Below are 13,621 nucleotides of genomic sequence, written 5' to 3'. Positions count from 1 at the left end.
TTGTTGAACTGGTGCTTTAGTATCTCTGGATTTGACATTTGGATTCTGTATGGTTATTACTGTATTTTGCATGGCGCTAGAACATGTTACTATCATTCATTTAATTCTTGGTCATAACTGATTAGGTTATTCATGGAAACCCTCATTGCCAAAGCCAAGATGTTTGACTTGGTTTCCATCATATTTATTGGTGTTTTAGTATACAACATTAAGGCGGGCATACCCACCTCGAAAACAGAACTGATCCCCAACATGAACCCCCTCCCTTATGCCACCACCTTAGCCCAACTGATAAGCGGGGTGAGCAAGAGCGTGGTGTGTCCGATCCCCCATACAATCAGGTGCCGTTTGAGCTCGCCACCTATGATGAGACAGTAGGCCTAGTACTCTAAGGCGACTTGGGCAAGTGAGGTCTATTACATTGACTGAGGAACTCTAGGCTGGAGTCCTACATCGTAGTGAATTTGCCAGAGGCTTACTGCATATCATAGGTTACGTTTTCATTGGCCACGAGTCGACAGATTCTCTGCATCCACATGGAAGTGTTCCAGCGTCGGATTGGTAATGCAGGCACTTGGGCAATGCCCGAGGAGCCGGTATCCAAATTCCAGCTGTGGGCTGTTTTTGAGCAGCCTGGTGGGCCGATTTCGGCTGAAGGACCCAATGTCTAATTTCCCAGTAATGAAATCTCTCTTGTTCTGAGATGCAGTGTGTGAGCTTAATATCCTTAAAGGTGTGGATGCTAACTTCATGAAACATGTCTCAGAGCCTGTAACAAGTGCATTCAATCCATATTCAAAATTGTGAACTATCTAAACCGGGGGTGCAGGTTTTATTCCTGTGTAATGGGGTGAGCGGTGATGGATACTCCGTAATCCCGTTGTATCTAGACAGATAGTCCTAGGCCTCCAGGGTGACCCTTGTAACCAAGGACAGGTAAATATTGAGACAGTGTTGTGACCGACAGAGCTTGGAGAACTTCAGCTAATGGTCGGGCAGACATATTCTAATCTATAAAGCACCATGGTTTGTCAGTTTTCACTTGGAGCTGCTCCACCACATAACTCACTTGCGCCATCAGGTAGTAGAGGCGAATAATGGGAATCACCAATCCTTCCTGTTGCAGAGGGCAGGTGGTCGTATTGTACCTGAGTCTCGGGGATCTGTCGGCCCAGGTAAAAGTTTTGATGTGCCAGCACATGTAAACACAGGCACTCAGGTATTTGGTTTACATACATTGGATGCACAAATACTGTTTGTCACAATAAAGGTTGACGTATTGGCATTGCCAGTGAAAAAATAATTTGTTTCTGTAAGTAAGGCATATAGGAGATAAAAAAATTAATTGGATGAGGCAAGCAGCATGATGATTGAGTCTACTTTTCAGTTGTAAGGTATTCCCTGTGGAAGCACTCCCTGGAGAGTTGAAATGATACACCAACTAAAAAGCAAGCATTGGCAATGCCAGTCTGCCTGGCTTTAATATGCTGCACCCTGCACTCTGACAAGCACACTGCTCACCCTGCACTGGCAAGAGCAGAGTATTTTACTTCTGGTGTACTGGGAATTGGAGCAAGACCAAGAAAGAGAGTCTGCCTGTTGTGGTTGGAAGGAACATTGGAACAACAAAACATGCATAAGAAGAGAAACAAAGCATCTTAGAGAGCACTTATGACTGAAGCTGAAAGCGGAGATGCTCAGGACACAGGGAGCGGCTGCGGCTCCTCCATTAGGGCGGTGGTGCGTTGCCCTACTGCTTTCTCGCAGTGCGAGAAGCAGAAACATAAAATGGTATTTTAAATACATTTTAGGTTTCTGCTTCTCACACTGCGAGAAAGCAGAATGCAGGGTATGCCTGGTTGAGGGACGGCGGGAGGGTATGCCTGGTTGGGGGCAGGCCAGGGAGGAGTGTGTCTTGCACCACTCTGAGTACCCTGACTGTTTGGTCGGCCCTCTGGAGCCTACAAAACCAGTCATGCGCACTCTACTTTTTCTCTATGTAGGCTGCATGCAATAGGTCTCGCATTTACCCGAGTTTAAGCTATTGGCATTGTAAATGATAATGCCTTTTATTTATGTTTTAAAAACAAAAACAAAAATAAAAGACATTGTTATTTGCAATGTCAATAGCTCAAACTCGCGTAAATGCGAGACCTATTGCATTGCAAATACTTGTTTAAATGAGTCGGGAGGGTGAGGTGGTGTTTCCGAAACATCACCAGGTCCTCATTGAGTCGGACCTTAGTGGGGAATGTGTATCCATCTAGTATCCTCAGCATGATGGTACAGAGTGACATGGCAGTTTTCTGGTTAAAACATTTATCGTGATTCGTGGGGGACTAACCTGCCCAGGCTATAAATCCTAGAATTTAAGGGACATGATAATTGAAAATGTAATTGAAGGGTTGTTTGATCCGGAGCCATAAATAAGGTGTCATATAACTACTATTGTTTACCCCACCTACCAGACAAAGGACTGCTGGAACTGGCATTAAGAACTTGGTGACATTCCAAGGTGCAGAAGACAGACCAAATGGTGGAGGTGTTCATGTGAAGAAATTGCGGATATTTGTGATGATTTTTAGCAAATGTGAGATAAACGTACTGAAGATTGAGACATGCCATATAGTCCTTGGTAGGAAGGACGCTGCGAGTTGCATTATGCTTTCCAGTTGGAAATCGTAAAACCACAAAGAAATTGATGTTGTTGGGGTTTATTACTGGGTCATTTTTAGGTCTCGCCTGACCCAGCGCATGCACTGTCTCTGCGAGACATTTAATAAGGGGCTTTTTGGAAGTGCTCCCAAAGGCTTTTGCTGGCCTAGTACTTGCAGTCACGCGCGCAGCCGCCATCTGTCTTTCTTCCGTCACGGGTCATTAAGTGCATCGCGATCACTTTCGCGGCCAGTGAAAAGTGATTGCGATGCACTTATACCGCTAATGTTACTTCTAAACAAGCTAATGCTAATGTTTTCCAGTCGTTTCACAAAGCAATTTAACAGCAAGCACCAGGCCAAGGTAAATGTGAGGACATTACGATAGCGGACAGACTACCCACAGAACACAGATCACCTTGCCAACACTAAAAGCCATGATGCGAATATTTTATACTTATGTTTTTAGATGTTGCATTACAGGTCTAACCCTATGACTAACTTCCTAAAAGAGCTTTGAGGTTATTTCATTTGCGGATCTGTGCTTCACAAGTGTTTCCATTAATTCAATAAAAAGGCACACCAAACTCTGCTCTCGCCAGAACAGCGCAGTTCTCCCGATGTTCCGAACCGCCTAGGATGGGGGCAAAATTCCACTGCAATAATGGAGCTCTGAAACATGTTCTTGTTTTCACAGACCATTGACTGTAATGGGGCACAGGAAGTGTACGCAGACTATATATCCCATATGTGTGAACTCCATTCAATGCTTAGTGGCTACTGGGACGTCTGTAGACACAATGTCAAATTACGAATTGTGTATTTCTCATTTACAAGTTTTCAGTTCTTTCTGTTTTTTAAGTCTTCAGTACTGTTTTAAGTGGTAGCAACTTCCTGGTGCTATAGAATCAACACTGGATTCAAAATGGCCGTGAGGGTTCAATGACAGGTACACTGACAGGCATGCCTATGCAAAATGTCTTGTTGTCCATATTTATTGATACAGTCAGAATCTAATTAATCCAGTGTGTCAAATCCCTTACAGTCTTCCTATTGAAATTGATCGGCTGTCTCAAAGTCAGATCCAAACCTACCAACCTTCAGATAAAACCACTGCAAAGGAAGGAAGAACTGCCAACCAATGGGCTGTTCCCCTTTAGCTCCCTACAATTCTTCTTCAAGTCTCATGAAGTGTTTGATGGAACCCTTAGGCCAATCCCTGTTTACACTGCGGCCCCAAGTAATTCCCACTCCATTCAGTTATCAGCTGGCCCATCCCTTTCATGGGCTCTGCAGCCACATTATCAACTCTACATATAATCTCTATTTTCCCTGACATTAGTGGGTAATCACATCAGTGAAAAGGGACACACCTTCCCACAGAAACGACCCTATCGAACCTGCGGTTCCTGGCCTAGAATAGACATTGTGCTCAATCACCTTATAGATCAAAAGGAATTTAACTCGGATTTGCTTTACTCCTCTATGCATTACACACATCGAGGTAAGTTATTCATATTAAAAGGTCCATGACATCTTCACCTGTTTCTTATAGCTGTCATGTTGCTGTGATTCGCACAACACTTAAACTGCCACTGACCTTTGCAGTCTACACTAAGGCTTGAGTTGTACAGTACCTGTCAGCTCCTCCTCTGCTCCCACCTGCAGAAGGTCACTCTGACACTTACATCTGTGCTGAAACCATAACTACGGACATTGTGTGCTGAAAATTACTGACATGCCCAGTTTGTATTGCATGCCCAGCGCCATGCAACAGTTGCATAACTAAATACTTGTAAGGTCCCAAAAGCAAGACCTATTGGCTATGCCATTGCTGGGTTGTTTTTTTACTAATCCAGGAAAATTTGTTTGTACCTGAAGTGGTTTGGAGAGGTTTGATCTGTTGCAACTTTATGTAAACTCACTGTTGATTTCATGGGACATTTAAAGTTTGATTGCTTGAGGAAATCCGTATCGGACAAGCAGGTAGGGTTTGTAAAGGAGTAGAAAAACATTTTACATGGCACCCTTCTACAGCGCAAAAAGGAAATAAAAATAAACATGCGAGTGGTGAGCGAGTTGTGTGCGTGCGCGCAAAAAGGAAATTTTAAAAAGCACGCCAGTGGTGCGCGCGTTGCAGCGGCAAAAGGGAAACTGATCGCGCTCCAGATGGTGCCTCGGGCGCTGAAAGCTGGCGGCTGTGCGCGTGCACGCGCAACCGCAAGCACTAGGCCAGCAAAAGTGTGTGGTAGCACTTTTAAAAGCTCACTTACTGAATGTCTCGCAGAGCAGCGCATGCGCGGGCTCAGGCGAGACCTAAAAAGGAATTATTTTTGCTATCATAGATAGATTACAAATTAGCATTTCAAGTTTTGACTTTCTTGCTGTGAGCAAAAGTCTTTTCCAAGTCCATCAACTTGAAATAAGAAGAAAATCTGGTCGAAACCATCACCTATTTCACTGCATAAATACAGCACTTCAATAGCGTAAAGAAATCCTTACAAAATATTGCATACTACATTTCACCCATTGTAAAGGGTGTTTAGTAACCTCAAAATCACTTAAATTAAAAAATATTGCCGATTTCTGAAGCAGATGGTGAATTATATGGAGAAACCTGCAAATTAACATGACTACTAAAAGAATTACACCCACTAAACGAGTGAATTTCAGTAGCCTTGTTAAAAATAGTCTATAGGAGAGCTGTGATGCAAGGCCCTCACTGGAAAGGCCACAAGGCGTGATGCAAATGTTTGCAAATCTTTAAATGTGAAATAAAAATGACAGGTGGAAAGGGGGTGGAGAATGTCACACATATGTAAATATCTGCGGGATATTAACAGCTAAAGGAAGCAAGTCGGTTTCAGTAGGGGAAAAAGTAGGAAGGTGTTCACAGAAAGAGAAACATAGGCACTGGACTGCCTAAAATGTGGAGAAGGGTAGCATAAATCAGTAACTAAAATCTAAAAGTTCTATGACATGCAAGGCAAAAATTGTGCATTGAGTACTATAGTAGTGCATCAGAGAGGAAGGTAGTAAAGGGCAGACAGCAAGTCCTTTTGTTTACAGGTGTACTCATATGCTTCTTTGGAGAGACTACTTTGCAGTTCTGAGCTAGACCAAAGATCTTCAATATTAGAATGCACTAAAAAACCCAAAACAAAATAATTTGGTTTCCCAAGGAAAGGTCCTAAAGTCATGTTGATTTTAAGTGCTGGGTGTCTGTATTTGCTAATGGTAACCTTTATTTTAACTCTTACAAACTGAGCCAGCATCACAGGAGTGCCTGCCTGCGACAACTTTTACGCATATTACATAAGGATTACCAACACCAGTCTTGAGTAACTTTAATTTTAACATTACCTGCACATCTGCCTTATCTCCTTTGTCTCCTACTGCAAACTGACAGTCTTGTGGGGATATGGAAAGGAAACTGGGCCTGGAATCCAGAGGCATAACCCAGGAGCCATTGGGAATGTGGTATGGAAGCACTGCTGGTTGGCCATCGGCATTGGCAGTCAGCTCAAGTACAGAGTCCTTTATGTGGCTGATGATCTCATGGTTTTCTTCCAGAAGCTGCTCCAGCTGCTCAATCCGGTTCTGCAACACTGAAATCTGGCTCTGCAAAGAATTGTTAGATAAATAAAACCCCCACAAAAAACTCAGAAATCTAACAAGGAAAACAAAGTTATGACAAATTACTTGGTAAGATTAGATTTCCATTTCTGTAGAAGACCTTTATATTGTTTGGAGACTACCCATATGCACTGTGTACTAGATGTGCTCTACTCTTCACGCCCCATCCACATTCTTTCTTTGGAGCAGCTATCACTATCTGGCACTGTTGGAGTCAAGGGGGGGGGGGGGGGGGGGGGGAGTGGCCTACTCTGCTCCAATCCAGGCCCTGGTTCGTCGGGGCCTAGCACCCACCTATGGACTCCCTCTGAACAAGATCCAGCCCCCGACTCTACGGCAGTGACTGGCCAGCGTCCTCTTCTAGCAGCGCGGTGTCCAACAAGATGGCTTCTTCCAAGGGCAAGAGTGACCCATCAGTCAGAGAAATGCTTACCAGCTCCACATCGGCACCGACCAAGGACTCGGGGGGCAACTCCCAAACAACCACGCATTCCAACCCAGCAGGTCCCCAAGATGAAGATCAGGCCCAAGTGACTCACAATTTTTTGGCCTCTCTTTGAATCTCTCAAAGTAGTCCTCCAAAGTTTTAAAAGCAACCTCTCAAGTGACATGTGCGACAGATGACAAGACTTGACTTCGCTTGATGACCGTGTTTCCACGTTGGAGGACGAGACGCTCAAAGTGAAAGAACTAAAGTTCCTATGCCAAGAAGTCATACGCCTACTTGAACATAAAGTCCTCAGGACACAATCAGAGGATTTTGAGAACAGATCCCAGCACAACAACACACGCCTGAGGGGCATTCCGTCAGGAGCAGAGGGATCTGTCATACGGGAATACGTCCAGTCACTTTTCTTCTGCATCCTCGACAAGGATGACAACACAGAACTACGTTTCAACAAGGTCCACAGGTACAGAAGATCCCGGATTACTGTCCCATCTGACATGTTAGCTGTACTCACATTTTCAAAATAGAAGAGGACATTTTGAAAGCCGCTAGATCAAAGCAATTTATACACTTTGGAGGTCACACTATTGCCCTTTTTCAAACTGTCTCCCTTTTCACCCTGCAGCGTCGCAGAGCGTTCAAGCCAGTGACCGATTATGTGAATTTTCTACAGATGGGGCCACCCATTCTGCCTAATCTTTTGTTTTGACAGCTTCATCAACTACGATCTCAGAGACTGGAGATGGCTCCTGGGACCCGCAGACGAGAATGGCTCCCCCTCTGATGCTGGGTCCCCCTGTGGCTCACCCACACGCCCAACATCCTGCCAAACATTGAAGCGCTCCAAGCGGCTCCCTCGCCCGAGTCCCGAGAAAAGGGCACATGTACATTGAGATGTGTTGGGCAAACATGCCTACGGCACCGGAGCCCACATGAGCACGGCCTCCATCGACTCTCCTTAGCTCGTTCTGATCTCCCCCCGGCATTTTTGGATCAATGACAGTGGCCTCAAGTGGTGGGGAGGCTCTTACCACCAGTGACACCTATCCACTGATCTTCGTTCTTGACCTATCCAAGTCTGATGATTACCATTGTTGATGGACATTTCAGTATGGTTATTTTGAATATGATATTTGTTCTTTATTGTTTTTGGGATCCACATTCGCTCATCTCACATGGGTGGTATGAATCGCTATGGACATGGAGTGTGAGAAAGAGGGAAGCGATAGGCATAATAAAAGCCCAGCAAGGGAAGCAAAGATATTTTTCTGCCTGCCCCTCACACTTCCCTGACTGAGGGTTCTAGACATTAAACTCACAAGACACAATGTTAAAGCCCACAACAATCCCACTAAACCGAAAGCTATTCTCTCCCTCTTAGAAAGCTCAGGTAGCGACAAATTCTTCCTTCAAGAAACACACTTACTGTCTAAAGAGGTCCACCACATGCAATCCCGCTGGTTCCCACGCCAGCTGTGGTCTTCTGTCACTACGAAGCGGGTAGGGGTAGTCATCCTGTTTTCCACACGATTAAAGGGGACATCATCTCTAAAGTGACTGAGACTAGGGGACGCTTCCTAGCGTATAAAATCGGACTAGGCACCTTTCGCTTTACCCTGGCTAACATATACGCTGCCAATGACCAACAGGAAGCTTATCACCAACGCCCCTTCCCTCTCTTCCAAACCCCAGATGCCGCTATCCTGGCTGGCGGCGACTTAAACGTGCCCATGGATAATAACCTTGACCGCTCTGGCTAGCGCTCTGGCCAAACAGGGGCTTTTTCTGCCCAGGGACTTTGTTGGTTGGCAGACTGTGGCGATGTCTGGCACTTGAAACACCCTCACACTGAGGACTTCACCCATTATTCAGCTGCACACAAAACCTATGCGCGTGTTGATTATTTTTTGGTGACCCCAGCCCTCCAGATGCTGGTCAGTGACATCAGCATAGCCCCCTGCTCGCTTTCCGCCCATGCACCCTTAACTCTCACCATACACTTCGATGCTCAGATGAAGACCTCATGTTGGTGCCTCAGGAACTTTCTACTCCAATCTCCCTCGACAGTCGCAGCCATACGAAAGACAATTAATGATCATCTTCAGTCAAGGTCAAGTTACAATAGCTTCACTCTGGTAAGCTCTGAAATTAGTGGTACGAAGTGAATTCATTGTTACCTCTGCTTCCGAAAATCACTTCCAAAAGGAGAAGCAACGGGCCCTTGAGTTAAGAGTCCTGCAAGTAGAGGCAATACACAAAAGCACTGGTGCGCCACAGATCTGGAGAGAACTGGAACAAACACACTTACTCCTTTAAAGTCTAGATTTAGATGGTGCAGAATTCCCCCTAGCCTGTCGTAAACATAAGTTCTATCAGAATGGTAACCGTTGCGGGAGACTACTAGTGCATCGCCTTCGAGCTAAGATCCATTCCGAGACTGTTCAGGTGATCTGCCCCACCCTGACCACAGAGGTTCGTTCGGACCCACAGATTGCTGATGCCTTTCAAAATGTCTATAAAAAGTCTCTGTACATCGGGCCTTAAATGTCTTCCCTGCTGCAGACAAGACAGAAAGTGACAAAAGTCTGATGAAGAATTTTAAGAGATCAATTTACCCTAGTAGCTAAACAGGTGTCCCGGTAGGATATTACACATCATTGGCAACACATGTTCCATCGCCACATAAAAAATATCCACATATACCAATCTATGGTCCCCTTACCCTAGGGAAGTTTCCTCCAGTTTGTCTCCGAGGAAGATTGTGCTGCACTCGATCTAGCATCAGGTACAAGGAGAACACAGCCACACAGAAGATGGCGGCTCCAGATGATCCTTTGGATTATCTCGCAGACTGTAACCCCACCCCTCTCCTATCTTAGGCAGCTGCAACCCTGGAAAGGCCCATATGAATTGAAGAGGTGGTACAGGCCATCTCTGGCCTTAAACTTCTGAAATTCCCAGTGCCTGACGGCTTCCCTTCTAAATTTTATGAAATCTTTTGCCATGAATTGGCCCCACTCCTTACATGTCTTTATCATTCTTTTGCCTATACAGGTTTTCTTACTGACCCAATGCTCGAAGTTTCCATCTCAGTCATTCGCAAGCCAGGTTATGACCCAGCCCTCTGTGGGTCTTATAGACTCATTTCACTATTAAACATCAATGCTAAACTCTTTACTAGCATATCGACTCAACCCTTAAATGCCAGGGATGATTTCCCCCTATCAGACTGGCTTTATACCTACGCGCCAATGCGGGGATAACACTAGATGCATTTTCCATCTACTAGATAAATTGTCAAGGACTAAAGGGGAGGCTCTTCATCTATCTATTGATGTGGAGAAGGCGTTCGGCAAAGTCCATTGGCGTTAGCTTTTCAAGATTTTGAAGAGCTTTGCCTTTGGGGGCCGCTTTCTCTGATGGGTCAAAAGCATCTATAGCTCTCCTAGGGCGGGGGGGTGTTTCAATGGGCTCTCATCCTCGCCATCACCTGTCTGCCCTATACATGGAATCCCTCGCCTAACACATACAGTCTCACCCCGACATCACAGGTGTAAGGTTTGGTGGTGCCAGCATCTCATCAGCCTGCAGGAAACAGCATCTCATCAAACGTTATGCAGACAATGCAATCCTGGCAATCTCTGGCCCACTCACTTCTATTCCTGCCCTGGTTACGGAACTCCAGAACTTTGGATCCTTCTCTGGCTCTAAGGTCAATATGCAAAAGTCACAAATCCTGACTTGATCTGTCCTTCATCAGACTAAACATTTGTTACAGGCTCACTTTCCATTCGAATGGGCCACTGATTTTATTACGTATCTAGGGATTAAGCTGGCCCACTTTATCCATCAAACTATCATGATCAATTATGATTCCCTGGCTAAGCAAGTTAGAACGGATATCCACAAATGGGAACACCTAGGCCTCTCGGTTCCGTAGAATCGCAGCCATAAAAAGGACCATTATTACCACGCATTCTCAATCTCTTCCAGGTATTACCTTTGACCCCGCCTAAGCAAGCTCTCCATTCACTTCAGTTAGCTCTCCATTCACTTCAGTTAGCTATCAATGTATTTGTCTGGGGAGGGAAGAAACCACGCCTCCACAAACGCCTTTTATATCAGCCCACAGAAGAAGGCGGTCTTGCAGTGCCTTCTTTATTGCAGTATTATCAGGCCTCGCAGTTACGCTTTCTAGTGGAAAGGAGCAGCCCGCTTACTGAGAAGCAGTAGTGCCTCATGGATCAGTCAGTGGCGGGCTCCCATATTTGGAAAGAACTATGACTTCCCCGAAGACATTGGGCATGTGGATTATACTACTCGCCTGTCACTAGCTCCATCTTTTGTATGTGGAATGCAGTGGCGCTTAGAGTGCAACTGACAACCGTCCCTTCCCCAATGACACCTATTTTTTCCAACTTTGAATTCACCCCAGGACTCCAAGATGACGGATTCCTTCCCTGGATGGACGGAGGCTGTAAACAGGTCGGCTGCTTGTTTGACCCTCAAGAGATAATACCCTTCGACCAAGTGAAATTAGATTACGGCTTAGATAAACTGACTGCATCCATTACCTTCAGGTTCGCCATTGGGTGCTGTAGCTCTCAATTCGGCCCCATGCATAGAGGCACCTGACCTCTTTCGGAAACGGTTAATAACTAAGAATAATGATAGGCAGCTCATCACTGAGCTGTATACCATCCTTAGTGGAGAGGAAGCTCACCCTAGCTCGGCAGGGCAGAGGAAAATGGAAGACGAGATTGGCAAGCCTTTTTCTGATAAGGTTTGACAGACATTTACTATAGAGCCCAACAAACTATACACAATATGACCAGTACTGAAACAGCATTTAAAATTGTGCCATATTGGTATCGGACTAAAGCACGACTTGCTTCCTGGAACCGTGAAATGCTCTAAAGAATGCAGGAGAGGCTGTGAGGGGTAGGGCACGTTTCTTCATCTTTTATGGCATTGCCCTAAATTCAAACGCTTCTGGGATCAGGTGTTGATGTTGGCAAGGCATTTGACACCTCCATCCCTAGATTCCCTGCCTACACAATTCTAGGTATCCCTAATGGCCTGACATTCCCTCTCCATTCCAGTCGAGGGAAACACATTGCACCAGCTCTCGGAGCGGCACATCAGGTGATCCTGGCTTCATGCGGCACTGATAGGAGACCCCTGCATATATACGGCTTGGCTCCATAAACTCTGGTTTACACTTGGGATGGAGAAGATCTCACTAACAGTTAATCAAAGATTGGAAGAATGGGCTCCCTTCATCCGTCTATTATCCACGGAGTTTAACAAATTGACTTGTCCCTTCTATCTACTTTGGTTGCTATGGACAACAGCCTCTTCTTCAATTGTTATCTACACTCTCTTCTGCACAGGGTTATCGCTTCTTATACCCAGTGACCTTAGCTCCAACGACTTCTTACCATCGATCACTTATCAATACATTCATGAATGATTGGGGGGGGGGGGTGTGGAGGAGGTTTGTTTTGTGGGGTTTATTCTGTTTTATATCTCTTGCTTCTTTTTCACTACCAGCCCCAGGGCTGTAGGCAAAAGACTATATATACTCTTGTAACTCATTTCCTCATGCTGCCGGCCCACAGGGTTGTAGGCGCTTAGCTGTGTTTTTCTTATTATGGCTTTAATAAAAAAATAACTGATCTATAAAACTCTTATTATAAACTTCAAAGCTTTGATTTGCTTTTTTGTTACACAATCATCAAAATCTCATCCATTCTTATATTCAATCCCGGTCCCTCAAATTCTTGGGGGCCAAGCTCCTAGAGACTCTTCGATTCCAATGTGCCTGACGGGGCAGATGCTCCTTCGGCTACCTGGCCGAGAATCACTGGAACACCTTACCTGGGATCTCCGTCACTCTCCATCTGCAAAAAGCAGTAAACATGGTTCTTCAATACCAATTATTTTCTTGGCCACAACATATTTCATAGCACTAGGACACCCTTCGTAGGCATAGCTGGTGCGCTTTTTAAAACGTATTTTATTCAATGCTGCCAGCTGGCACTTGCACAATGGAAGCCGTTTCTCACAGGTGGCTTCCGTTTTACAAAGGTTTATTGACTGCCACACACGTCTGTAAATGGTCATTGCTTTGAGACCACAATTGCGGTCACAAAACATTGTTTTCCATCACAAAACCTACCAAATTGTACAGCACAGGCTTTGTGAGGGTGGACACCCTTTGGTACATCGGGCCTTAAATGTCTTCCCTGCTGCAGACAAGACAGAAAGTGACAAAAGTCTGATGAGGAATTTTAAGAGATCAATTTACCCTAGTAGCCAAACAGGTGTCCGGGTAGGATATTACACATCATTGGCAACACATGTTCCATCGCCACATAAAAAATATCCACATATACCAATCTATGGTCCCCTTACCCTAGGGAAGTTTCCTCCAGTTTGTCGCCGAGCAGGATCGTGCTGCACTCGATCTAGCATCAGGTACAAGGAGAACACAGCCACACAGAAGATGGCGGCTCCACACACAGTCACCTGCTTCTTCAGTTTCATCCCTGGGAATCGGAAGAACCGACCTGCAACATAAGTGAGGAACGGATCTCAAATTTCAACAGTGAGGAAATGCAGTAAATTCAAGTGTACATTGGTTCGTTTTTACCAGTCCATCATATTGTCGTTAAATTGGGTGTAACCAAAATGGTGCTTTCATGGATACATTTTACCAAGCCAAAGTGATTGTATCCTAGAGAGAGCTCCCAGCACGCGCTCTACGCCTGGGTTTCACAAGCATCGCTGTATATCTGTTTTAGCACCTATTTTAAAGGATTAGCCTGACAACAGAGCAATCCTATACGGGTCTGGAGCGAATGTGTTCCTGTCTTCCACT

The 13,621-nt window shown here is 45.2% G+C and overlaps 1 protein-coding gene across 6 annotated transcripts in view; it reads right to left on the bottom strand.

Moving 5' to 3' along the window:
* Nucleotides 1–13,621, bottom strand: part of MAN2A2 (mannosidase alpha class 2A member 2) — a 658,091-nt gene that overhangs the window by 585,323 nt on the left and 59,147 nt on the right. For all 6 annotated transcript variants that reach the window (XM_085644368.1, XM_085644371.1, XM_085644369.1 and 3 more), the window contains 2 exons: nucleotides 13,156–13,310; nucleotides 6,018–6,275 (listed from right to left, as the gene is read on the bottom strand). In XM_085644368.1, coding sequence (XP_085500494.1) covers nucleotides 6,018–6,275; nucleotides 13,156–13,310 — 413 coding nt within the window. The remainder of the gene's footprint in view (nucleotides 1–6,017; nucleotides 6,276–13,155; nucleotides 13,311–13,621) is intronic.

Source organism: Triturus cristatus, chromosome 3_1 (genome assembly GCF_964204655.1).
Source record: "Triturus cristatus chromosome 3_1, aTriCri1.1, whole genome shotgun sequence".
NCBI lineage: Eukaryota > Metazoa > Chordata > Amphibia > Caudata > Salamandridae > Triturus > Triturus cristatus.
Note: the sequence above shows the minus strand (reverse complement) of the source record. Positions and strands in the feature narration are given on the sequence as shown.